Source organism: Wyeomyia smithii, chromosome 2 (assembly GCF_029784165.1).
Source record: "Wyeomyia smithii strain HCP4-BCI-WySm-NY-G18 chromosome 2, ASM2978416v1, whole genome shotgun sequence".
NCBI lineage: Eukaryota > Metazoa > Arthropoda > Insecta > Diptera > Culicidae > Wyeomyia > Wyeomyia smithii.
In genome coordinates this window covers 29,446,979-29,473,676 of record NC_073695.1, presented here as the reverse complement: position 1 = coordinate 29,473,676, position 26,698 = coordinate 29,446,979, and the positions used below count along the sequence as shown (strand labels likewise).

Genomic DNA, 26,698 nt, shown 5'->3' with positions numbered 1-26,698 from the left:
AAAGAACGGCCTCCCACTCCGTGGTGGGACCAAGAGTGCTCCGATGTCTACACGCAAAGATCCGACGCGTTTAAGGCCTACCAGAAGGGAGGTATACCTGGCGACTATTTACGGTATTCGGAGCTTAATACCAAGCTTAAAAGTTTGGCTAAAGCAAAGAAACGCGGATATTGGCGTCGGTTCGTGAACGAGACGTCGAGGGAGACATCGATGAGCACTCTTTGGAACACAGCCCGAAGAATGCGGAATCGCGTAACGGTCAACGAAAGCGAGGAGTCTTCAAGTGGGTGGATATTTGATTTTGCCAGGAAAGTATGTCCGGACTCTGTTCCTGAGCAAAACATTGTTCGCGATGCGTATCCGGGCCACGACGCGATAGAATCACCTTTTACGATGGCAGAATTTTCAGTTGCCCTCCTGTCCTGTAACAATAACGCGCCTGGGTTAGATAGAATCAAATTCAACTTGTTGAAGAATCTACCCGGCAATGCCAAGAGGCGCTTGTTGAACTTGTTCAATAAGTTCCTGGAGCAAAACATTGTACCGCAGGATTGGAGGCAAGTGAAGGTGATCGCCATCCAAAAACCAGGGAAACCAGCTTCTGATCACAACTCTTATAGGCCGATTGCAATGCTATCCTGTATCCGGAAATTGATGGGAAAAATGATACTCCGTCGTTTAGACCATTGGGTCGAATCAAATGGTCTACTATCAGATACTCAATTTGGCTTCCGCCGTGCCAAAGGGACGAATGATTGTCTTGCGTTGCTTTCAACAGATATTCAGCTGGCGTATGCTCGCAAAGAACAAAAGGCGTCTGCGTTCTTGGACATTAAGGGGGGTTTTGATTCCGTTTCTATTGACATTCTTTCGGGTAAACTTCACCGACAAGGATTTTCTCCAATTTTGAACAATTTTTTGCACAATTTGTTGTCCGAAAAGCACATGCATTTTACGCACGGCGATTTGGCAACTTTTTGCATTAGCTACATGGGTCTTCCCCAGGGCTCATGTTTAAGCCCCCTTCTTTACAACTTTTATGTAAATGACATCGACGAATGTCTGGCAAATTCATGCACGATAAGACAACTTGCAGACGACAGTGTAATCTCTGTTACAGGAGCCAAAGCTGCCGATTTGCAAGGACCACTGCAAGATACCTTGGACAATTTGTCTGCTTGGGCTTTACAGCTAGGTATCGAATTCTCTCCGGAGAAGACTGAGATAGTAGTTTTTTCTAGGAAGCATGAACCTGCTCAGCTTCAAACACAATTAATGGGTAAAACGATTTCTCAGGTTTTGGTACACAAATATCTTGGTGTCTGGTTCGACTCTAAAAGCACCTGGGGTTGTCACGTGAGGTGTCTGATGAAAAAATGTCAACATAGAGTGAATTTTCTTCGTACAATAACCGGACAATGGTGGGGAGCCCACCCAGGAGACCTTATAAGGCTTTACCAAACAACGATACTGTCTGTTATTGAGTACGGGTGTTTCTGCTTCCGCTCCGCAGCAAACACACATTTGATCAAACTGGAGCGAATACAATATCGTTGTTTGCGTATCGCCTTGGGTTGCATGCAGTCGACCCATACGATGAGTTTGGAGATCTTAGCTGGAGTACTACCATTGAAAAACCGCTTCTGGAGCCTGTCTTCTCGTATTCTAATCAAATGTGAGGTCTTGAACCGTCCCGTGATTGAAAATTTTGAAAGGTTAATCGAACCTAATTCTCAAACCCGTTTTATGACATTGTATTTCAATCACATGTCCCAAAATATTAACCCTTCTTCGAATATTCCAAATCGTGTCGACTTATCAAATACTTCTGATTCTACTGTGTTTTCGATACATCCACGATAGAAGAAACTCGTGGAATCCCGGATCATTTACGCGTGCAGCAGATCCCTAAAATTTTTTCCAACAAATATCGAAACATCAACTGCGACAATATGTACTACACTGACGGATCACTTCTTGATGGGTCCAGTGGCTTCGGTATCTTCAATAACAATTTAACCGTCTCCCATAAGCTCGATAATCCTGCTTCTGTTTACGTCGCAGAATTAGCTGCAATTCAGTACACCCTAGGGATTATCGAAAAAATGCCCACGGACCATTATTTCATCTTTACGGACAGTCTCAGTTCCATTGAGGCTCTCCGATCGATGAAAGATGTTAAGCACTCTCCGTATTTCCTGGGGAAAATACGGGAACATCTGAGTGCTTTATCCGAAAAATCTACTCAGATTACCTTAGCGTGGGTCCCTTCTCACTGCTCGATACCGGGTAATGAGAAAGTGGACTCTTTGGCTAAGGTGGGCGCAACAAACGGTGATATTTATGAAAGACCAATTGCCTTTAATGAATTTTTCGCATTTGTACGTCAGAATACGATCATCAGTTGGCAAAATTCTTGGACCAAGGGGGAACTGGGAAGGTGGTTACATTCCATAATCCCCAAGGTATCGACGAACCCGTGGTTCAAGGGGTTGGATTTAGGTCGGGATTTCATTTGCGTGATGTCCCGGCTTATGTCCAATCACTATAGATTTGACGCGCATCTCCGTCGTGTTGGGCTCGGGGAGAGTGCTATCTGTGCCTGTGGTGAAGGTTATCACGACATAGAGCACGTTGTTTGGTCATGCCCTGTACACCGTGACGCCGCCTACATCCAACCAAACGACAAGAACACGTTAAGACCCCGGATCCGGAAACAGCAATCAGACCCGCACGATACTCTCAAGGCCCGATGTAAACAACACAATATGCCAGTCCGTAATATCTTGGCCCAGCAGCGGAACAAATTTAATATGCTGCTTACCTATGGCAATGAAAACCATCAAACAGCAAACCTGTGCTTTTAATGCAAAATATTCTAGCTTTAAGTTAGATTTAGTTTCAGCTCGTAGTCGGCAGCGAGGATAAAAAATTTGCTTTTAGTTATTAAGATACTTTAGAAAGTAAGCTACCAGATATAATTGGCGCCGTTAAACATTGAATTGTATTTGTGCCGTGTCAAATAAACTATAGATGAAGAAAAAAAAAAGTATCTTACTTTTTTATTTTTGTAGATAGATGAACAAAAAATGTTCTACAATATTATAGCTCCGTTAATTTTGAGTATCTTTGTAAAAAAAGTTTACCTATCATTGAAAACAACCGATTTACATTTAAAAAACATATTTTGCGCTCTAACTTTTTGTTTCAAATTTCCACCTTAAAACTTTCTTTGAACGACTTTTAGGGCATTTCAAGGAAAGCAATTTGCAATGCTAACATCATAAATATCTCAATTCTACTCAAAGTTAATAATGTTTTCCTCCAAAAAATATGCGTTTTTCATTTGTTCGGCATTCTTTTTGGGGCAAACAAAAAAAAATGTTTTTTTTAAATGAGTAAATTTATTTTGAAAACATGACAAATATTTCAATAATTTTATATATAATGCATGTAAAAGCACACAGATTTAGTTTTTGGTATTTTGTCTTAAAACTAGAAGTAATTACCTTCAGTTTAATTCAAAAAGATCGGAAATCAAATAGGGCGACCATAAAAAAACAGCTTTATTCGATGTATTTTATTTTCGAAAATTCATAACTTTTGAACCAGTTGATCGATTTTCGATCTTATTGAGTCAAATTAAAGATAAATACTCCTAGTTTTATGAAAAAAATACCAAAAAACTAAATCTATAAGCTTTTACATGCATAAAATATAAGATTATTGAAATTTTTGTCATGTTTTTAAATTGAATTTACTCAAATTTGAAAAATGCTATATGTTTGAAAATTTCCCATATATAAAATCAAATTCGCGCTTCAAATTTAGACCAAGAGATATTATTTATGTTTGTTCCAAAGAGAATGGCAAACAAATGAATAAAGCATGTTTTTGAATGAAAAAAAAAATTATTAACTTTGAGTAGAATTAAGATATTTACGATGTCAGCATTGTTGTACCAGCATTGTTTCCCTTAAAAAGCCCTAAAAGTCGTTCAAAGACAATTCAAAGGTGAAAATCAGAACAAAAAAGTTAGAGCGCAAAATGTGTTTTTCGATACAAATCGGTTGTTTTCAATGATAGAAAAAAACTTTTTTTTACAAAGTTACTTAAAATTAACGGAGCTATAACTTTGTAGAACAACTTTTTCTTCGATCTACAAAGATAAAAAAGTAAGATACTTGATTTCATCGAAAATTTAGGTCACCCTAATTTTTTATAATTTTCCAATAAGCGCTTTTCCATAGGTAACAACTTTGTAGAAGAAAGTTTTTCTCTAAAATATCGCTATAGAGCTCTAGACCTAAATTTCCCCCTCAATTTGGTTTCTGGACCATTGTGGAATGGGAAGTTTTAAGTTTTAAAACTCGTTTTTCTCGAAACTAAGAATCATGAGTTGTGCGAGTTTTGAATGAAAACGACGATATGCCAACTTTGTGACAGTTTGTTCGTATTCTGTTCTCACGATAAGTGTAGTCCTCAGATGTGTAAAACTCATTTCTTCTACTTCAATTGAAAATATGTAGTAGTCTTCGAAAAGACGATTGGTTTTAGTTCTTATAAAACTCGGAACATGCCTGTATGTCGACGGTGCTTTTCACACAGAAGGGAGATCCAAAATCCAATCTGTTCTGTTTTCCTCTATGGAAGACAGCGATTTATTCGAAATCGCCGCCTGATGTAGCTCTGCTTGGTGCTAGTCGATCCAGTTCGCAATAAATCAACCTCTTGCAACAGTGGTCGGATATACTGCTGCTGCTATCCGTGCCACTGCACCTACCGCTGACACTGCTACTACTACCGCTACTGGTACCCCCGCTGCAGGTATCCCACCCCCTTAATGCAGCCCATGCTGCTGGTATCCGCTACCGCTACTGCTATCCACTGCCGCTGACACTTCTGCTGCTACCCACTGCCACTTAGTTTGGGGCCTTGCTAGTAAACTAATTGGTTAGAGCAGAAACCAGTCTCTTATATAGCAAAAATAGTGCACTGTTGATTAACTACGTATAAAATTCTGTTGGCCGTGTTCGGGAAAGCATGCACAAAGCGACCAATCAGGAACGAAATCAGAGTTTCAACAAGGTTTTAGAGTTTTCAATAGTGCAATAGTTCTAATAACCAAACTACTTTTTTCGCATATGGGTGGGTGCCTAGATGGTTTTCCTATCATTGTTATAAGCATGAAAGGAATCGGTTGGAAACTGACTGAGTTTTCTACATTTGAAAGTGGATAATTTTCGAAATGAAATGTGACGCTGTGGATTTTTCACTTTAGCATCCTGTTCTCAGCTGTTGGTTCTTTGTATGCTGTTTGCCCAAAACTATTTTTCATCTTTTGTAAGGTAGTTATAGCCCCTCTTGGAACTCTGGTCCGGAGAGCGGACTAGGCATCGTCACATGGGTCCGGACCAAAACCGGGCTCTGAAGACCGCCCGAATTTTCGAAAGAACATTAAATACCGAACTACAATCCGAATCAGCGTTGCCAACCCTCCAGTTTTTCCTGGATATCTCCAGTTTTTTTGAAGATCGTCAGCGAAATAGCTGAAGGTTGAATATATTTCCAGTTTTTTGGAAATTGTTCCAGTTTTATCCAGTTTCTGTTCATCACCACATTTTTTGAACTTATTCCCATTACATGTATGGTCTTTTCAGTATTTTGTGCATTCATGCGCCTCGGTTGTAAGATTTTATTCGAAATTTACTCGATTTCAAGTACGCCAGTGACTATAATCTCCATGTTTAAACAATTTTTTTCAGCCTTTTTGGTTACATGCAATAATACGGTGCAGTATTTTTGAACCGAAAATCAAATAAATTTATGTAAAAGCTTCGAATTTATATATCCAGTTTCCTATTTTGAATTCTTCCAGCTTTTCATAAAAAAAAGGTTGGCATCGCTGATCCGAACCTTACGCTTCGTTCTGATGGTGACGATGGCGATCAACGAACAAGACTTTAGGCATTCAATTAAAAACTTTCCATGACGAAGTGTCATAAATAATCATTTCCACTCTCTACCACTTACAGTTGACTATTTGACCAGTCAAATTTTATCGAACCTATTGGTGGATGTTTTTTTCTATAATTAATTAAGAACACTCTATTGGCAGCATTCGCAACTGAATGGTGGAATCATTCATCATTGCACAGGTGTATCGAATGTTGTACCTATGTACACAGTTAATCATTCATCAAGTCAATTCCCAAGTCATGAACCGCGAAATCTCTAAAGATAGACGTCTATTCGCAGCTGCTGTTGCTGAACTCATCAGTCGAAAGCGCAAAATTGTTGACATTGAAAACAACGGTCACTGGCAGCAAAACTCGTAACGCGCTCTGGCGTCCGTAACTGTCTTTAGAGGCTTGAATCCTCGGATGATATGAATACAGATGAACAGAATAACGAACAAAAAAAAAGGAAAATGTAAACATTGAGTAGGAGGTGCTCGGGTTCGGTAATCGACATTATTCAGTGCTGCTTTATGCTGCTGTATTTTTGTTCTATTTTACTGTCAAATGTGATGAGCTGCAGCATTTTATCATTTCTAATTTTATTTTAATCTTTTTTTGCGACTCAAAATGTGAACCTCGTCATACACGTGTACGGTGTGGTTATTTCCGAGTGTATCGGGTTTAGGCAAAAAAAAACATTAGTTGCGGAAATGTTAGGATCCAGCAAGTACTAATCAAGAAATGGTTGCTGCTCGTAATATTTCACGGGTTGAAATTATATAAGATGAATGTAGAATGTATACTCTCGGTTATTCCACCTTTAAAGGTGAATCACACACCTCTAACCAGCTTGCTTTATTTACGCTGGTTTCAACCGGATAACCTTTCTTGAATGAATGAAAATCACCTGGTTAAAAATTCAACAGCACATAACGTCCAAATGGTGACGTGTGATAGGAACTGTATGAAACGAGTGTATAAGGTAGTGAGTGGAAAGTGAACCATTGAGCATTGACTGTTTTTCTAACTGAATTAAAATTGACAACTAAAGTAAAGGCAAAATTTTACTGTGTATTCACCATATGTTTTACCCAGTAAATAATAGATAGGATGAAATGTTTTACAAATTCAAACGATTCAAAATTGAGAAAAATAACAAAAACAACAAGTAATTATGTTATAGTCAATAGATTAGTAATGGGGATAGTAACCAACAAATAACCATAATTCTCTCGTGAAGTTTAAGCACAAACGCTGTCCGAAGAACACTGTGCGCCGCATCACTCTGTAACTTCCTACACATGAGTATTCAGTGAAAACTGCCGATCGATTTCTATTGAATAAAGACAGTTGTTAAAAAATTCATAACCAAATAACTTTCTCGCGTGTCATCACAGCTATACGAATAATCGAAAAAAAACAGTGTCCGATACATGAAAAAACGTAAATTAAAATTGACAGAGAATGTGACGGCAGAGCTGGTAGCAAGTCACTTTTTAGTGACTTGGTCACTATTTTGAGACTGGTCACTAAAAAGTCTCTATTTTCGAGGCAATTTCACTAAAGTCACTTTTTCTTTCATTTAGTCACTATTTTCAATACATTTTGATGACGAATTAAAGCGGGGAATGATATATCACGGAACCTAAACCTTTTTTTATTGCTAATGTTGTCATTCAACCTAATTTCATCCTACCAAATTACACCTATTTACTGCTAATTTGATGCCTTAAGTTTTGAAAAGTAGACAATGTATATAATTTTTTCGAAGAAGCATAAAATGAACTGAGTATTCAGTTGAATTCGTTGCGCTACTTGCAGCACTCAATCGGTTTTATATAGTTACTCGAAGCAGCTCTCCAGGAAAAAAATCTAATTATTTTTCAACTACCAATTTTATAGTAAAAATTCACCCTCGCTTTTATGTTTTTTTGAATGATTTATTTACCATACCCAAATGCAAAACCGTCATGCAAAATCTCAGGTCCATCGTACTTCTGGAAATCGTGCCTCAAAGCGGTCAAAGTGTTTGTTTTTTGGCCGATGAAAACAGGCAGACTCATGAAATTGTTAATCACCTGTACTTTTTTTCGCTTTAACGTACGATTTCCCGAAGTCCGATTGCGAAGGCTAAGTGAATTGTTCAGACCTTTGCCAGGTACTTGTAATACAAAAGTACTCGTAAGCATAGTGTGGAAAATGTAACGACCGCCCGGCACCGATTATTTTCTTTAACAAATCCCCAGAATGTCGGAAAAATATTCGCACTCGAATGTCTGTCTGTGGAAATGATATTTTGTGACTTCAACAAGGGTCTGGGAAAGAAGATGTTGCATGAATGAGCTAAAATTTTGCATGGGGATTTTTTCGAAAAGACGAAACTTTTGAGACCTATCGCCAAATAAAATGCGAAAAATCGATTTCCATTGGCACTCTACTGTTTATGTCATACGGCAAACAACAATTCGAATATTGTTCTCAAATTGGCCATTGACTGAACTACGCACTGATTTATTTGAACAGCATGTGCGATGTACAGTAAACGGTATCGCTAATAATTGCAGGAAAACACTTAACTTTTTTCGCTGTTCTCCTATTTTCTCGCTTCAATTTTCTTCCGCACACATACTTCTACTACAACGCAAAGCATATTGAGAATGAGTGAAATTTCAAAGTGAGTGACTTGAGCGTTGCCAAACTACTGTTTTTCTCATCCCACTTCGCTACTTATCATAATAACTGATTTAGGTTACTCTCTCTCTCTCTCAATCTACTGCACAGTGGTCCAATACGACAAAAAGTGGAACTTAATTCCATAGCGCCTTTAACCTTCATCCTGGCTTAATAAAGTCTTCGGAACAATTGTTTGTACGAATGACCCCCATAATCGCAAATTGTCGAAAAATATGAAAAGTTTACTATACTAAAAATAGAGAAACTAACTTTTTTTTGTTAAGAGATAGAAGAATAGTTTATTCAGCAAAGTTGTAGAAGATTCAAAAATATGAAACTTTGTTGAACAAATGAAAACCCTATCTTTGTTTGGTACAAAGTTATAAGGTATATTACATGGAACTTGCTTAAAAGTTAGTTTTTTGTACTTAACTTTTGTTAGTTGCATTTTACATGAAAGTATTGTTCAGAGGAATTGTTAGGGCACACAAAACACACAATTTTGCCAGAGGCCATATATTTCCAGGACTTTTCCTTACAAAGTTATATAATATTTTAGCTTATTTTTTCGATAATTTCAAAAACGTATAGGTTAAAAAGGGGCAAGTGGAACCAAGCAGTCAATACTTTTTCTTGAAGTTAAGCTGAAGTACTATAAACTCCTCAAGGTTTCATTTGTCCCAATCCACCCATATTAGAGTACGGCGAGCATATATTACAGTAGGTTTTCATATATCCAAAATACTAACTTTTTTGTGTAAAGAGATAGAGAAATGGTGAATTCGGCAAAGTTTTAGAAAGTGCAAAAATATGAACCTTTGCTGAACAAACAAAATTCCTATCTTCATTGGGTACAGAGTTACAAAGTATTTTCTGTAAAAATTACTTAAAAGTTAATTTTTTGCACTTAATTTTTGTTAGCTACATTTTACAAGAAAACGTTGTTCTAAAGAAGCATTTGGACATACAAAACACACGTTTTTGTTAAAGACCACACATCTCCAGAACTTTTCCTTACAAAGTTATAGCATGTTTTAGCTTATTTTTTCGAAAACTTTAAGAACGTATAAAGTAAAAAGGGGCAAGTAGAATCATGATGTTAATACTTTTTCTCGAAGCTTAGCTCGAGTGCTCACAACTGTTATGAGTTCCATCTGTCCCAATCCACCTAATCTTTATTCTATACGTTGTTAAAGTTATCGGAAAAATATGCTGAAATGTGCTATAACTTTGTAAGGAAAAGTCCTAGAGATATGTAATCTTCAACAAAAACGTGTGTTTTGTATGCCCAAATGCTTCTTTAAAACAACGTTTTTTTCTAAAATGTAACTAACAAAAGTTAAGTGCAAAAAACTAACTTTTATGTAACTTTTATAGAATATACTTTGTAACTCTGTACCCAATGAAGATAGGAATTTTGTTTGTTCAGCAAAGATTCATATTTTCGCACGCTCTTAAACTTTGCCGAATTAACCATTCCTCTATCTCTTTACACAAAAAAGTTAGTATTTTGGATATATGAAAACCTACCGTAACATATGCTCGCCGTACTCTAATATGGGTGGATTGGGACAAATGGAACCTAAAGGAGTTTATAGTACTTCAGCTTAACTCCAAGGAAAAGTATTGACACCATGAATTCACTTGACCCTTTTTAACCTATACGTTCTTGAGGTTATCGAAAAAATAATAAAAATATGATTTAACTTTGTAAGGAAAAGTCCTGGAGATATATGACCTTTGGCAAAAATGTGTGTTTTGTGTGCTCTAACAATTCCTCTGAACAATACTTTCGTGTAAAATGCAACTAACAAAAGTTAAGTACAAAAAACTAACTTTTAAGCAAGTTCCATGTAATATACTTTATAACTTTGTATCGAAAAAAGATAGCATATTCATTTGTTAAACAAAGTTTCATATTTTTGAGTTTTCTGCAATTTTACTGAATAAACTATTCTTCTATGTCTTAACACAAAAAAGTTATTTTTTTATTTTTAGTATAGTAAACTTTTCATATTTTTCGACAATTTGCGATTATGCGGGTCATTCATACAAACAGTTGTTCCGAAGACTTTATCAAGCTAGGATGAAGGTGAATGGTGGCGCTATGGAATTAAGTTCCACTTTTTGCCGTAATGGACCACTGTGCGCTGCTCCCTTCGATATTAAAAAATAACATTTCTTTTAGTAAATTTTCTACCGGTCTGCTTAACATACCCTTGAGACGAAATCTTTATATTGTCTTCTTTTCTTAATCTTTTTTTTTTAGATATAGGGGGGGGGGGATGTTTTGTGATGAATTAATTATTTACTAATATTTATTCAAAATTTTAGTTGTGTGTTTTGCCACAAACGGTGACATATCAACACTATTACATATATTTTAAGCTTTATTTCATTAAAAGATTGTAATTAATTGTAGGAAAATTGTTAACCTACTTGTCAAGAAAAAAAAAAGGAATTGAAAATTAAACCTTAATCTAATCTTACACTTATCTTACTGACTATAAAGTGAGCTAATCGTTGTAATTGAGGATTGCAACGATTTTTGTTGGAACTTATTGATAATTTGGTTTGACATATTTTCTAATGTTTCCATATTAGTAAGCCTGTTTAGTTCATTCGTGCTAAACAGCGAGGACGCTTCAATATCGTTTTCAGGAGTTTTTGTTCTGAATCCTTTGAAGCATTTTCTTTCTGGTCTTTTCTTAATCTATTGATTAACTTTACCTCGCCTTTGATCGGGTTTCTTTCCCTCGATACTTGGGTCAATGAACACACACACAGACAATTTTTATTTAATTATGTTAAAATCTCGTCAGCTGACATGGCAACTAAATTTTGATTGCGATTGTTTTGGCACTTTGTATAACAACTTAGAACTCTGTCTTGTTTGATATGCATATTTGCTTTTTATAAATTTCCGAGTAGTGAATTTTATATTCAGTGGGTATCTTAGCTTAATTATTCGAGAAGTAAGAAATATTCGGCGCGAAACACCGTGTCTCTGCGTCGGTAAGAGGAAATAGAGCGGTCGCGGCATAATGCTCCGGTGTAAACGCGTCTTCGGCCCGGGTGAGCCTTGCTCATATGAAGATTTTCGCTGTATTGTGACTTTCGAGGTGTACCAAATCATTTATTTGAAGACTGCCCGCCCGTTTAAAACGCGAAAACGGTGATCGTCAGTGAGTATAAAAATGCCATTCGAATACTGGAGTGTATTCGACAGAGTTTTTGTAGATCTTAAGGGGCATCTCTTGATGCAAATAAATTCCTGAGTAATTCACCTCAAAGTGAGATCAAAATTTTATTTTTTTAATTACTCATAAAATCAAAACGAAGTCTTCAGCAAAGTTGAAGACAATCTTATGTAAAAAAACTTTGCTGAAGACACTTTGGTTCTATCTCTATAGAAAATTTTAAGAACGTATAAGGTTAAAAGGGGCAAGTGGAATCTTGCCTTCAATACTTTTTCTCAAAGTTTAGCTCGAGTACTCAATACTGGGGTGGCATTGCACAGCTAAATTCGAACGATTTACGCTATTTTCGTGACCGTCACATACTGCCATTTTTGCTTTAAGCTCAAAAGGAGCTGTCATTTGCATTTGTCCTTCGGCTCATCTAACCTGCAAAGTCGGAAAAAATATGAAAAACGAAACATAACGCCTACCAGCGATCATTTAGTTTTGTTCGAGTCACTCGAAACAAAATGCGCAATGTCACCCCTGTTATAAGTTCCATCCGTTCCAATCCACCCACTCTTTATTCTATACGTTGTTGAAGTTATCGAAAAAGAAGCTAAAATATGCATAACTTTGTAAGGAAAAGTCCTGGAGATGTGTGGTCTTCAACAAAAACGTGTGTTTTGTATGTTTAAATGCTTCTTTAGGACAACGTTTTCTTGTAAAATCTAACTAACAAAAGTTAAGTACAAAAAACTAAGTTTTGAGAAACTTTTATATAAAATACTCCGTAACTCTGTACCCAATGAAGATAGGAATTTTGTTTCTTCTGCAAAGTTTCATATTTTTACACGTTCTAAAACATTGTCAAATGAACCATCCCTCTATCTCTTAACACAAAAAGTTAGTATATCTAATATATGAAAACCTACCGTAACATATGCTCGCCGTACTCTAATATGGATAGATTGGGACAAATGGAACCACATAAGTGTATAGTACTTGAGCTTAACTACAAAGAAAAGTATTGACATCATGCCTCATTTTAACCTAAACGTTCTTGAAGTTATCGAAAAAATAAGCTGAAATATGTTATAACTTTGTGAGGAGAAGCCCTGGAGATTTATGGTCTTTGACAAAAACGTGTGTTTTGTGTATCCTAACAATTCATTCGAACAACGCTTTCGTGTAAAATGCAACTAACTAAAGTTAAGTGCAAAAAAACTAAATTTTAAGTAAGTTTAATATAATATACTTTATAACTTTGTACCGAATGAAGATAGGATTTTCATTTGTTCAACAAAGTTTCATATTTTTCAATCTTCTACAGCTTTTATGAATGAACAATTGCTCTATCTCTTAACACAAAAAAGTTAGTTTATTTTTTATTTTAAAGTAAACTTTCCATAATTTTTGATAATTTGCAATTATGCGGGTCATTCATACAAACAATTGTTTCGAAGACACTATTAAGCTAGAATGAAGGTGAAAGGCGCTATGGAATTGAGTTCCTCTTTTTGCCATATTGGACCACTGTGCACTGTGCGTTGGTTCTATTCCAGCACGTTGCGATTCAGAGTAGGTTTCGTTCGTTCGATGAATATCGTAGTAAATTGTTTAATCGCGAAAAAAATGGAATCAATCGCGACAAAATATCGTAATTATTCGCAATAAATATCGGGAATATATTGTTTGGTGTGATACAGACTGTTAACGACTGGTAGGTTGCCGATGCAGCGATCGTGGCGCGGTTCTATTTATATCGTCTCCTGGAGGCCGAGTGCCCAGAGACCGAGAAGTAACCATGACGTGCGCGAATTTGTAAAGAAAAGATCGCACCATCAACCTCGATGGATCCAGATCTATTCCTTTTCACTAACACTAATTCCTTCCTTCGATACTGGTGGATGATGCAGAGGATTCCACCTCGGTCTCTAGTAGCTACAAGTGTTAAACTGACACTCCTGATATCCCTTGCTCTATTGATCTGTATTGGGCGTGGCCAGCTACGTTAAACTGAAAATGGCTTGCTACCTTAGGCACCATTTTGACGGTTCTTTATGCAATTTCAGCTGATGCTATGCTGATTAACTGTACCTCGTATAAAACATGTATTTATTATGTTTGATCAGAAACTGCAGTAGTAATTTTGAACAGATTTCTTTTCATCGAAGTGTAGATGCATATATAATGATAAAATAGTCTGTACGTGTTATGGTGGAAAAAGTACATTTTCGGCGAAATGAAAAGACCACGTAATTAAAACTGGACGGAACAGGGACCACGGAAGGTAGGGGTATAACAATTGATTAAAATATGCTCACGTGGTTTGAAAACGGCTTGATTTCGTTTTCGTCAACCTTCAGTCACTATTTGGTCACTTTTACTCCCCATTTTTGGTCACTTTTTCCATCAACTCAGTTGCTAAAATCACTATTTTTGACATCGTTGACTGTTACCAGCCCTGATGTGACGGCGATTAACGTAGAAGTTTTATATGTTGTCAACATCGATTGTATAACAATTCCTCGAAAACTATTTCCCAGAAAATAAAACGCCGAAGCTTTTTCCCCAGAAAACAAAATCCCAGAATGTACCAATCACCAGAAAACTGCTACCTAGAAAGTACTAATCCCCAGAAAGTTATAATCCGGAATGAACCAATGCCCAGAAACTATTACCCAGAAAATACCGTTTTTTAGAAAACTGTTATCCAAAAACGAAGAAATATGCATTTTTATTTTCTTTAACATGGAAAATCTGTTAAAACTGAGTTTTTGTATATCTGAAATTTATAACGATTCTATCATTTGAATCAACTTCTTGTCAACTCATACATTTGTTCTTTCATGAGTAAATAAGTAAGCGCTTGACACCAGGCCATAGTTATAAAATCAGAGAACTTTCAGTGATCGTTTTTGACTGAATGAACATCCCAAGTCGACCACAAACACACAGTAGCGAATTGATTTCTGAGGCTCCTTGACCAAAAATCTAAAATACCCCTTCTTATCTTAATTCGGTGAATCTAGTTCACATGAGGGGCAGCCCCCCTGCAGAAATTACCTCTGTAGAGGTTCGTTCGTTCCACTAGTATATATTAAACGAGCGAAAGGGAACCCGGTTACAATTCCGGAGCCTGTTGAGTATACGTTTGCATTGGCATGCACACCGGAAACGGTAGCGCCTTTGTAACCATGGCAACCTGAATCCTTTCCTTCGAGGAGCCAGCAAGAGATATCGGAAGAGTTTTCTTTTCTGTTTAACAGTCATACTAGCCATAGAAGTCTTTCATAGAGAAATATGGTTGGACAGGCTAATAGAGCATGGTATTGAATTGCTGTGTCGATATTCTCTTTTTGGACCTTGAAAATCGAAGACTGGGGCACGCAAACTCTTAACAGCTTGTACCGAATCCGCAGCAGGTCTCCAAGGTTTAGAGTCTTTAGTCGATAGATCAATGTAGGTAAGGAAAGTCGGCAAATTAGATCCGTAACTTCGGGATAAGGATTGGCTCTGAAGACTGCGATGACTCGGGCTACGGGACTGCCGGGTCGCGGGTCTGCGGTCGTGCTCCCGCTTCCGTGGGCCTGCCGGCGCTTCTGCCTCAACGCACTCCGGGGCGTCCGGCCGTGTGGTGGTGTGAGCCGCCCGTTCGTCCGCCTCGCGCAGGCGCGCTCTATACGCTTCCCGGCTTGGGCTGCAGTCATCGATAAACAGTCAATTCAGAACTGGCACCGCTGGGAAACCTGACTTTCGAATTAAAACAAAGTGGCGAAATACCGATCGTTAATAGTGTTGTTTTGCAAAACCCTGAAGTTTGATATGTTGAAGCAAGGCTTCGCTACCGTTTTTAATTTAGCCTGTGTCTTTTGAAGGGTACTTACCCCACTGTTCCCCTCGATAAATCCGGAACAAATGTCCCCTAATGTCCCAAAAACTATGATAAATTTGTGATCAATTGAAAAAGGTTCGATCAAATTCGGTTTAGAACTTGCGGAATGGCAGGTAAAAGAATTTTCATATTTTCGGCTCTTGAGGGGTCAGGTACGCAAGTTGTGATTAAAAATGTCAAATAATTTAGAATGTTAACAATTTTATAACTGAATACTGTTTTTTTTTCTGGTTACGGTGATGCTGGAGAATAGTTTTCTGGGCATTGGTGCATTCTGGGAAACGGTTTTCTGGTAACTAGTACTTTCAGGGGTTTAGGATTCTGGTAACTAATATATTCTGGGATTTGGTATTCTGGAGAATGGTTCATTCTGGGGAAAATCCTTCGACACTTTATTTTCTGGGGAATGGTTTTCTAGGAAAAGTTGAACAACCGTCAACATCAGCTGGAATGATTCACTATTTCCACATCGTTTTTCGCGGTTACCAAACCTGGGCCGCTTGTAATTGTGTAGACAGGAAACTAATTTCCTACTTACATAATTGAAATTCTAAAATTTTGCGTATTTTTTAATCAATATCGGTCTATTGTTGTTGTGCCAATCGCTAACAGCCGTGTGCTAATGTTATTTTTTTCAATTCTGTCTGCTTGATTCCATATTACTATTTTTGGTAAAAAACAATATTACAAAATTAATGTTATTGAAAGTTTTCAAAATCTTCGCACATAACGTGCGTAATTCTTATTTCTAAACAAGACAAACTACGTTCATGGAAGAAGATGTCGCGGTAGCAGGTACTCGTTTGACATTTTGAATGTGTTTTGATTGCGAGCCAAAGTAGAAGCAAAAAAGACGTTTGAAATCTACCGTGACCCCTGTCTACCACAGAGCAATCTTCTCTTTTCCCGAATTTACAAAAAAAAAACTAATTAATCGATTTCATCACAAACATGGTCCCGAACATTCCCGGTGCAAAAAAAATTCATTCACAATTCCCTCTTGCACAGAATAAGGTGGGCAGATTTCACTGCCAATGCCACGAGCAAACATGCGTGTCTAAACGGAAAACTCGCAACCATCTGTTCAGGAGCTATAAATTCCCAGAAATAACGGTGGTTGCTTCGCTTTGCAGCGAGGAGGCAATATTTTATCATTTTCCCTCAGATCATCTTTTCCCATCATCACTATACTCCAACCTGCTGTGGTTTGAAGAGAACGCACCGTCGTCGTCGGAGTCGCTGTACTCAAGCTACTGCATAGTGGAAGTGGAAACATGAGTGAGTGAATCAAATCGCATCGTATGAAGGTTAAATAAACGCCACCGCATCTCAGCCCTAATCGAGTTGGACGTGCGCGATCATGACCGATTATGACTGGTTCTTCCGAAGATGATGACGATGACGATGTGGGTGGACCGATATTGTATCTTTACTGGAGCCTAAACTAATTCACCGTTGGGTTACGATTTGAACCAAATTTATTTTCGTCACCCTTCAACGAAATAGGGTCTCCATTATGTTTACCTTCGGTTTTGATTTATTGACGCTGTTTGATATATTTTTTCCGGTCAGTTACGCTAAATCGATTGACTCAAATTTGTTTTCTATTTTTATCTCCCGTTTTTCAGACTCTTGGTGGCAAAGGCAAGCATTTAACCCGAAGTCACGCCATGCGTGAGTCAACATCTCCTCCCCGAACGCCTACACCGCGGTCACCATCTGATCAGCATAGTAACAACGGCAGTAATGGTTCACCCATTCAGCAAAACACGCTGTTGTCTATTAGCGCAACAAGCGAACCGCAGTCTAACAATAGTAGCTCACACTCACCAGTATCGGAATCCCGATTATTCAATAACAACAACAATGACTACAGCAGCAAACAACCGGGCAAACATTCGCCCAACATTATCGTATATGGTGGCGAAGAGAGAGGTGGCAAGAGCCAGTTGGACTTGGATTTTCCCAAACTAACTCCTCCGAAGTCGTCGTTCAATCCAAACAACGGGAGCAGTAACAGCAATAGTAACGTCAACAACAACAACAACAGTGGCAGCAAAAATAGCAATGGTAGAAGCAACAACACTGGAAATGCCGCTGGATTCGCCAAAAATGATCTAGAAAAAACAGATCACCACCATAGTGGAAAAATTGGCAAAACCAGCAGTGACGGAGGAATCAATCAAGAACTGAAAGATCTGAAATCGGTAGGACCGATGCTGGTGGAACGCACAGATCAGCAGAATAAGTCCGGCCAAGCTGCATCCGCTGGTGCACCAGCAATCGCCAACGCCACCATCAGCCAGTCATCATTGTCGCCAGTATCATCATCTAATAATAACTATTGTGATAACGAAAGTCGTAATCTACGTGAGGTTAATTTTAGTGCTAATAATAATGATTCTAACAATCAGTTAAACATACATTTTTCACACGAGGAAAATCGATATATACAATGTGAAAGTCCTACTGATAGCCTTATAAGAAATAATAGTAGCTCTAATAGTAATCTAACAAGTAGTGCTCATAGCAACAAAAAACACCGTGCTGGCGGCGGAGGCAACGGAATAGTAGCTGGCAGTGGTGGCGGAAGTGGAGGAGGCGGAGGAACAATTGGTGGCAATGCGACGGGTAAAGGGAGCAAACCTCGCCTTAAAAACATGAGCGGCGGTTCGTCATCCAGCGCCGATGGTGGATCCATTAGCGGGGGTGGCGGTGGCGGAGGAGGCGGTGGATCTTCTGGATTCCTTTCGCGTGACAATTCCTGCGAGCAATTTACTGACCAAAGTGGCGTCAATCTGATCCAATTTTTCAAAGAGACGCTCAACAAAAACTTCAAAGATCGCAACATGTTGATCAAAATCGAAAAGGAATTGCAGGCCCTAGCGATGGATCGCAGCCGCAGTCAGATCAAGTTTCCGCCCATGTCTTCCTACAATCGAATGCTGATTCACCGTGTGGCGGCATACTTCGGAATGGAGCACAACGTCGACGCCACCCAGCAGAGTGTGATCGCGGAGGTTACTCCCGCGACGCGAATACCGGAGATTCGCTTCAAGACGCTCATCAACGAGAGCTTCTCGGAGGAACCGCGAAAGTCCATTCTGAAACGGGACACCCACAGCTTCGACGAGTACCGGTACGGCATGTTGCACTGTCCCGACCGGGGTGTGCTCGATCGGAAGGCCAAAAGCTTCGAAGAACGCGAGGAAGAGTACGAGAAGATTAAGCGGCGAATATTCAAACATCGAGAGGTAAGTCACCCTTCTAGAAATTAGTTCTCTTAAATTGTCAAAACATTGATTAAATAAGCAACGCTTTCTCATCTTTGCCCAGGATGGGGGTACCGAGGAACATTGGCAGTGGTTATCAGCCGAAAATGCCGACGTAATCAACGGGCGTCCGAAACTACAAAACAATCGTCTTTTGAAAGTACAATCGGTGGTTGGTATTCACGTTAAATAAAAATGATATGGCATAATATCTTCTCTGATTCCTAGTCGATTGACGGCCGACCGGATGAACGACCGTGCGTATCGAAATCGCACAGCTTCGGGGGCTACGGAGGTTCATCGCAGAACGCACCGCTTCTTCGTGGGGACTCGATAACATCCACCAAAAGCGCCGGTGCACGATTATTCTCCAAGCAAGACTCAAATGCTAGTACAAACACACCCTGGCGGCTGTCTCCGTCAAGCAGTGGGTAAGTTTTTCGCAGCGCTGGTAATCCGTTCACGTACGGCAGCGGTCACGATCGCACTCAATAGATCATACTTTACTTTCAGCTATAAAACGCAATCGATTCGATCCGACTCGGTGACACCTTCTCCAACCGGCTATGGTAGCGGAGATCATACGCCAGAACCGTGCGTACAATCTCCCTCAGCAACGTGCGGAGTAGTCTGGGCGGTAACCGATATGGCAAGCGTGCCTAAAGGCAGCGTTTTGATCGACCCACAAACGCTGCAGCCAATCGTCAATCAGGACGGGTACGAGGAAATTAATTCTCATGTTCATTTCAAGTCTGGAACGATTTTGTTTTTCAGATCAATTTACCACTTCGATCCTTTTAACCTACCAGCGACAGCAAATCTCCCCGGTAGCATGCCAAGAGTTCAGAAGAAAAAGTTTGAGAAGCAGAAATCCTTTAGTAATCGAAATAGTGCTCTCAACAGTAGCAGTTCTCTAGAAAGTTCCATCGATCTGCCTCTTGGTAAAAACGATTGTGGACAACAAACCAGTACCACTACAACCATCGCCGAGGAGGTCGGCAGTGAGCTCAATTATGAAACGACGAGTACAGTCAAAATATGTTCCAAAGATAATCATGATCTTGATGGTGTGTAGAGTTACCAATTTCTTTGTGCATCAGCTATCATATTTGTGTTTTCTTTTTCTCAGTGGAAAACTCTAGTCTCTGTGAAGAAATCTCGCAAACTACCAATGAACTTAGTACACTGAAGCTTCAGAAGCATCAGGCGACTAGTCCCATGCTGCAGGCCAGCGAATTACAACCGTTAGAGTTGAACGAAGTAAGTATCAGTGGATTTTGTTTTCATAAACACAAAAAAATAAATGTAAACTTTTTTTCACAAGGTAAATCTGAATACAAACCATGACGAACATGGTTCACTGGTGGGTGCGTTGACTCCTATCATGGCTGACCCCGACACAGCCGGGACACTTCTGGCCACTTTGGGCTTGAGTGATCCTACCGAAGGCAACAAAACGAATCTTCATCCCGAACATGTACTTCAACATGGACTAACAGATGATGGTAACGACGCTAGCAGTAATAATTCCCAAGATGCAGACAAAAAAGACGAAACCGGCAAGATCAATGTCGTACAACCAGTCCCTCTAACCAGCTATTCGAACTCGGCAACGCCCAACAGTGGTTATACAGTGAACTACGGTGATAACGGCAGCAGTACACCTGTCACCGGAAGTGCAATGTACGGCTCCGGTACACCGGGAATTTCGACAACATATCAAACGGCGGTAAGAAGCGCGAACTCAGTTTAATATTGACTACATTTAATATCCCATTGCAGCCGGACGGAACTATCTACGCTGTACCTTCTCCTCTAGTGTATACATATCCATCGACGATAGATCCAGAGATGACGGGCTATTTTGTTCCTGTGTACGATCAACAGCGCGATCCGAATCTTTGCACCACAACGGGTGCATCGCTTTACCCAGCAACAGCAGGGGCAACTTCTTCAGTATTACCCATCGCGTACACTCCTACAGCGGCCTACAGCGGTGCCCCAATCTATCAGAATCATACAGCCGTGATGTACTCCTCGGAGCAGTTCTCAGCTGCAACACCAGCATCCGCTGCCGCAGCCGCAGCAGCTGCGGCTGCTGCCAGTGCTGGACATCTACCACAGTATCCAATTGGATACCCCATCGGCATAGGCTATCCATTTAACAGTAAGCATTGTGAGATTTTTGTCGAATAGTTCATAGTAATTGTTCTTGAATTTGTGTTGTTTTAGGTACAGCGTATCAGAACTATTGGAATCAGCCGATAACATACTACGTTCCTCAGGCGCCCGTACACTCATCTGGCAGTACACCGCTTCTAATGCCACCTTCGGTGTCGCAAACCCCCGCAAACAGTGCCATGCTGGCGAGTGGTCCTGCTCCGATGCCATGCAATACCGGAAAACGCAACACAACTCCTCCCAGTCACGGTGGCCATCAATCACAGAACCAAAACCAGAGCAGCTCGGTAACTCCTGTACCGATATCCCCGTTCGCAACCAATATTCCAGTGCCCCTTCCGGATCCAACGACCGGTCCAATGTACGCTATCCCGCAGCCGATTTACTCAAACATGCTTCCGTTCGCTGGTCCCATGACACCTCACCCGCATCATCCAGCCACCGGCGGGACAATTGTGAACTCAATACTGCCCACTGCCACAGCGGCTGCCAGCACTGGCTATCATCCACATTCGCAGTCCAATCAGGGCAATCCGGAATCGTTGCCGTCTAGCAATGGCTCATCCAATAACATATACTCTAGCACAGGCAATAATAATGCTCTCACACCGCAGTCCACGCCAAGCACTCCTCTATCCTTGCCTCTGTCAATGCCTCCTCACGCCAAAAATCCGCCTCTGTTTGCCACACCTCCTATGCTTCCCAACGGTTATGCCCCTCAGCTGAGTTCCTCCGGTGCTGGTAGTGGTGGTGCTGGTCATTACCACTACGGTGTAAATAGCACTGGTGGCCATAATTACGACGAACGCAAAGGCAGTGGCGGATCGGGTGGTGGCTACCAAGGAAAACGTTCAAACCAGAATGGCAGCAATTTTTTCAGCTACAACAGTAACAACAGTCGCCAGATGACACCCAACAGCGGCGGCTACCAGGGTACTGGTTGTCCCCAGAGTCAAAACACTGGGAGTAACGGTCCCAAGAATTCGAGCTACGCGTGCAACACAAACAATACAGGGAACAATCAGAATTCTAACAATAATGGCAACGGCCCACAGATGTTGGGTCAACCGCCGAAGGGACAACCGCGATCCGATGGCCAGACAAGCGTGACCAAGCCACCATTGATTCCAACATTACCAAATAGTACCAATAATACTACTAGTAATACCAACCCTAGCGATAAGACACGCATCAACCGTTCATGCAAGCCACCAAATCTAGACTTAAAACGAAACTTTAACAATTTTAACGCAAACAGTAGAAACACGCCCAGCACAAACTCAACGGAGAGCAACAACTCACCAAACAGTATTACATCGTCATCGATGCACGAGCATCACCAGCAGCAGCAGCAGCAACAACAGCATCACGTGCACCATCATACGCAGCCACACCATCAGCCGGCACACGCTGCCGGTTCTGGGCAGCCACATCATCCATATTATCCACCCCAGCATCAGCAGCAGCAGCCCCACTATTACAGCACACGTGGAGGCAGTGTTGGTAGCAACAACGGCGGATCCAGCCTCTCGGGAAACGGCTCCGGATCAGGCAACGGTAGCAATCACGCACACCAGACGGCTAATGCTGCTGCAGCCACGGCAGCCGCCGCAGCTGCTGCCGCTGCCCATACGGTACCGTCGAGTGCGCTTCAATCCGCTGCGGCGGTTGCGGCGGCCGCGTGTGCAGCTGCCATCGAGCCGTACCATTCGCAGCTGATTCCGCTGAATGCTGCCGGGATGTCGTACGTTAAAATAGGACAGACATATTTCACGCATGTGAGTATATGTTTCTAGTGTTGCTAAATGTAAAGTTTTTAATATGTGAAATGTTTTTCTTGTTCAGCCCTCCTTAGCACTGCCGCCGAATCGTCGTTCGCCTCCGAACGAAATACGTCCAATCGCTGGTGTTTATCCAGCTATGAACATGGTGATGCCAGGTGAGTTTTTCGAGGTTGTTTCAATCATTCCAACACATGTTGTTTTAACAGAGTTCATGCCTAAATGACTAAAAATCTCTAACTTGCCTCTAACTTTTCTTCATTCTAGCGTCTCGACAGTACACACCACGACCTCAGCATAGCAGCAGCTTCCACAAGGGCGGCAGTAAGGCGCCAAGATAAACGCTTCCTAGCCGAACGTCGAGAACAAGTTCTCTAGATGTGTAGCCAAGCCGTAATTAATTATGATGCCGAAAGTCAGCGAAACATGGATGATGATTTCAAACTATAGAACGCACTGTTTAAAAACGCTAATCGTTAGGTGATTAGAATCACACCCCACATAATCACTCTCACACACAAAAACCACACAATGCTACACGCTAAATATTCAAACAAAAGCTCTAAATAAGACACGACGAAGTAGTAGAGGAGACAGTGAAAGAGAAAGAGAGAGACCAGTTTCCCATTCCTCGGAGATTGTTTTTAAGACCAGACACTTTGAAACGGTACATGCAGCCAAGCTGGTATGACGCGGTTGAAGTGGGACCTTGGAGACAATGCACCGATCCGTTGATTCCTGCGGGATGGTGCAGTGCAGGTAATCGCCAGAGGGTCACCGGATTGGTAACGACTAGGATGAGGGAATTGATCGCCCGTGAAAATGCCATTTATTTTATTATCAATTAATATTAATATAAACAGATATGATCATTATTATTATTATTACATTAATAACAGTGAAGCTAAACTAGAGGGTTAAGGAGACAGTTGATAACTGATACAAACAGAAAGAAAATTAGAGTGAAAAAGCGAAACGGTAAGACGCTCTACCAGTGATTCAATCAACGCTATGCGAGTTATTTATAAAATAATTTCAAACGCTGAATAGTGGAATTAAACATGAATAAGAGATCCTGAAACAGTGATCAACAAACAAAAAAAAACTGAGAATAAAAATGAAAAGATCGGTGGCAAAAGAAAGTTCAGACAGAAGATCATACGTGACGATGGGTTTTTTGATAGGTGGATGAAAAAAGGCTGAGGAAAATACGATACTGCCGCCCACAATACTTTGTTTGAGGACGAAGCCAGAGTTCGAAACCGTGAGCGTGGCACCGGAACAGAAACATCCTAGTTTACCTACAAATTATCTACACAAGCAAGTCTACAGGTGTGAGTACGAAAAGAATTGAACGCCCGTAGCGAAACTAAAGAGGAATCTCCTATCAAAAAGCGTCACGTAATTATTAGTAGAGGAACTCTCCGATCATGCCGTTTACAAATTTATATAAAATTTATTTATATAGGCATCTCAAGCAAAGCGTAATCCGTTAGTAAATACAGTAGGGAACATAACGATTATTTATTCGTAAATGCAAATGAACTACGCAGCAATGCGCAACTAAGCAACAAACATTATACTAAACAAGCAAACTAAATAAAATCGTTAAACAACTTGTAACGATTTTTTCAAGAATTTTAACAAATAAGATACTTGAATCTCTTCCTTTCAATCGGTGATATTGAAAACACAAACAAGCAAAGCTAAAGAAGTAACTTAGTACTAGTCAAGATCTGTGAGTGTAACTAACGGATGGGAACCCCATACAAAAACCAAACAACTATTGCTATTATCATTACAATTTATTATGTACTACTACCGCTATTATTAACAGCTAGAAGGACGAATCTGTGAAGCAAAAACAAACAAAAAATCCAATAACTTATAAAGCCTAGAAAAACACGAAGCTGAACCTACAAAACTCTCAGACTCACCGCGCACGGGTTTGTCTCGCGTTATCCGCTGCAACCGTTCCACACGGGGGCAAGCTGAGCAAACGGTCATTTGACTTCTAGTCCAAATTTTTTTCGAACAGAACCAAGCTTTCGAACAAAGTTTTGATTGGGTCAGAGTTGGCTCTGACCTGAATCTGTCATCTTGGAAAACTTGTGTTTCATGAAACAATTGTGTTCGATTTCACCATTTACGTGGTGTGATTAAAGTGTAGGTTCTCCAGCTATGAGGTAAGCTTACACGATTTCATATTTGTAAAAATTGAATTGAAAAAAAAATGGAATTTTGCTTCTGAAATTTTTCAAAATATCTTGGAAACATGGTAGTTTTTAAGGATTTTTACCTGTTCACTGCTGGATTTCCTATCCAAACATTCAAACAATTTACGTTTGCTCATCTTGCGAAATCTGGTTTCGCATTCATACATCCCGTGTGACCCTCTCGCAACCCAACCGACTCGTGAAGCTTTTTTCATCGACTAAATTCCAAAATAAAGTTGAAGGAACGCAGCAAACCCCCAACAACAAGAAAACATACGAAACGTTCTGAACGAAAAACGATAGCGGGCATGACTAAGGAGAGAAACGTAATGCCATCAGACCGACCGAATGTAGCCACAGGGTGACAAAAATAATAAAATCATTCTTCAAGAAAAAAATACTACCAATATGAGCATGATTTATTACACATTTTTTGTTTGTTGTCTCTATTTCAAGTAGCGAACCTATACATTAGAGAAATGACAAGACACTCTCCGTTAAGGCAACTGTCAACATCAAAACGGGCGAGCTGTATAAATTTGCATTGCCGTTATCCGTTTTGATGTTGACAGTTGCCTTAACGGTGTGTGTCTTGTCATTTCTCTTATGTATAGGTTCGCTAATTTCAAGGTAAGCGAGAGATGGTGTGAAAACGAGCGAGAGAAAAAGAGAAATTAAAAAAAAACAAATATGATAAGGACGAGAGCAAACAAAAGTTAATGCGATAAAGCAGAAAAAAAACAGAAAAAAGTTGATTAAATGTGTTATTATATATGAAAGGATGTATTTATTTTAATTTATATACACTGATGAAGAAAAAGAGATAACTAATTAACAAAAACAAAATAAAATGACATAAAAAGTGAAAAAATTACTTAAGGAAAACAGAAGAAGTCTTTCAGTTTCCTGTAGAAAGAGTGAATGTTAGTCCGTTAACAGTGCATAGTGGGGAATCGCTGGCCATCAGCCAAAAAAAAATTTTTTCGTTAGCTGTTTCATAATATTTTTCCTTTATTGCTATAACATCCAAGTGTCTGAATCCCAAATTTGGGCGCAATATCATGAAATCTGAATTTTTTATGACTTTTCAAAGCTTGGCGAACTGACGGTTTTTGTCTTTTTCTTGTAAAAAAGTACATTACTTTGAAACGCTCTGTAGCTTCAATGATAGTTTGGATTTTTTTGACGTCAAAGGAAAAGTTGTTGTAAATATTGTGCAAAACAAACCCTTTTCATTAGATATTGTAAAATTTGGTCATAGTAGGCCTGACACTAGAAAAAATTAAAAAAAACGTGATTTTTTGTAGAAAAGTAGCTTAAAAGTTTAGTTGCCGCAGTTTGCCACGGTTGTGACTACATTCAAAATTTAGGTAAAAACGTAAGCTTTCAAATGCATACTGTCCGCTGCTGCGCAAAACTGCGCAAATTGTCACTAGTGAAAAAAGCGATAGCAGATTTTTTTAGTTTTTATTTTTGAAGTTGAAATTTCATCCAGGATTAATTTTAATCATAACCATGATACCCCATTAATGAAAATT

The 26,698-nt window shown here is 39.7% G+C and overlaps 1 protein-coding gene across 4 annotated transcripts in view; it reads left to right on the top strand.

The window, feature by feature from the left end:
* LOC129720863 (protein encore) overlaps nt 1-25,920 on the top strand; it is a 111,097-nt gene extending 85,177 nt beyond the window's left edge. For 3 of the 4 annotated variants that reach the window (XM_055672713.1, XM_055672712.1, XM_055672710.1), the window contains 11 exons: nt 17,339-18,964; nt 19,047-19,154; nt 19,211-19,413; nt 19,478-19,699; nt 19,757-20,049; nt 20,112-20,242; nt 20,307-20,711; nt 20,765-21,149; nt 21,215-22,941; nt 23,009-23,102; nt 23,212-25,920. In XM_055672713.1, the coding sequence (XP_055528688.1) occupies nt 17,339-18,964; nt 19,047-19,154; nt 19,211-19,413; nt 19,478-19,699; nt 19,757-20,049; nt 20,112-20,242; nt 20,307-20,711; nt 20,765-21,149; nt 21,215-22,941; nt 23,009-23,102; nt 23,212-23,285 (5,268 nt within the window). In that variant the 3' untranslated portion in view covers nt 23,286-25,920. The remainder of the gene's footprint in view (nt 1-17,338; nt 18,965-19,046; nt 19,155-19,210; nt 19,414-19,477; nt 19,700-19,756; nt 20,050-20,111; nt 20,243-20,306; nt 20,712-20,764; nt 21,150-21,214; nt 22,942-23,008; nt 23,103-23,211) is intronic. The other variant, XM_055672711.1, reaches the window with a different exon arrangement.
* Nucleotides 25,921-26,698: the final 778 nt, after the last annotated feature.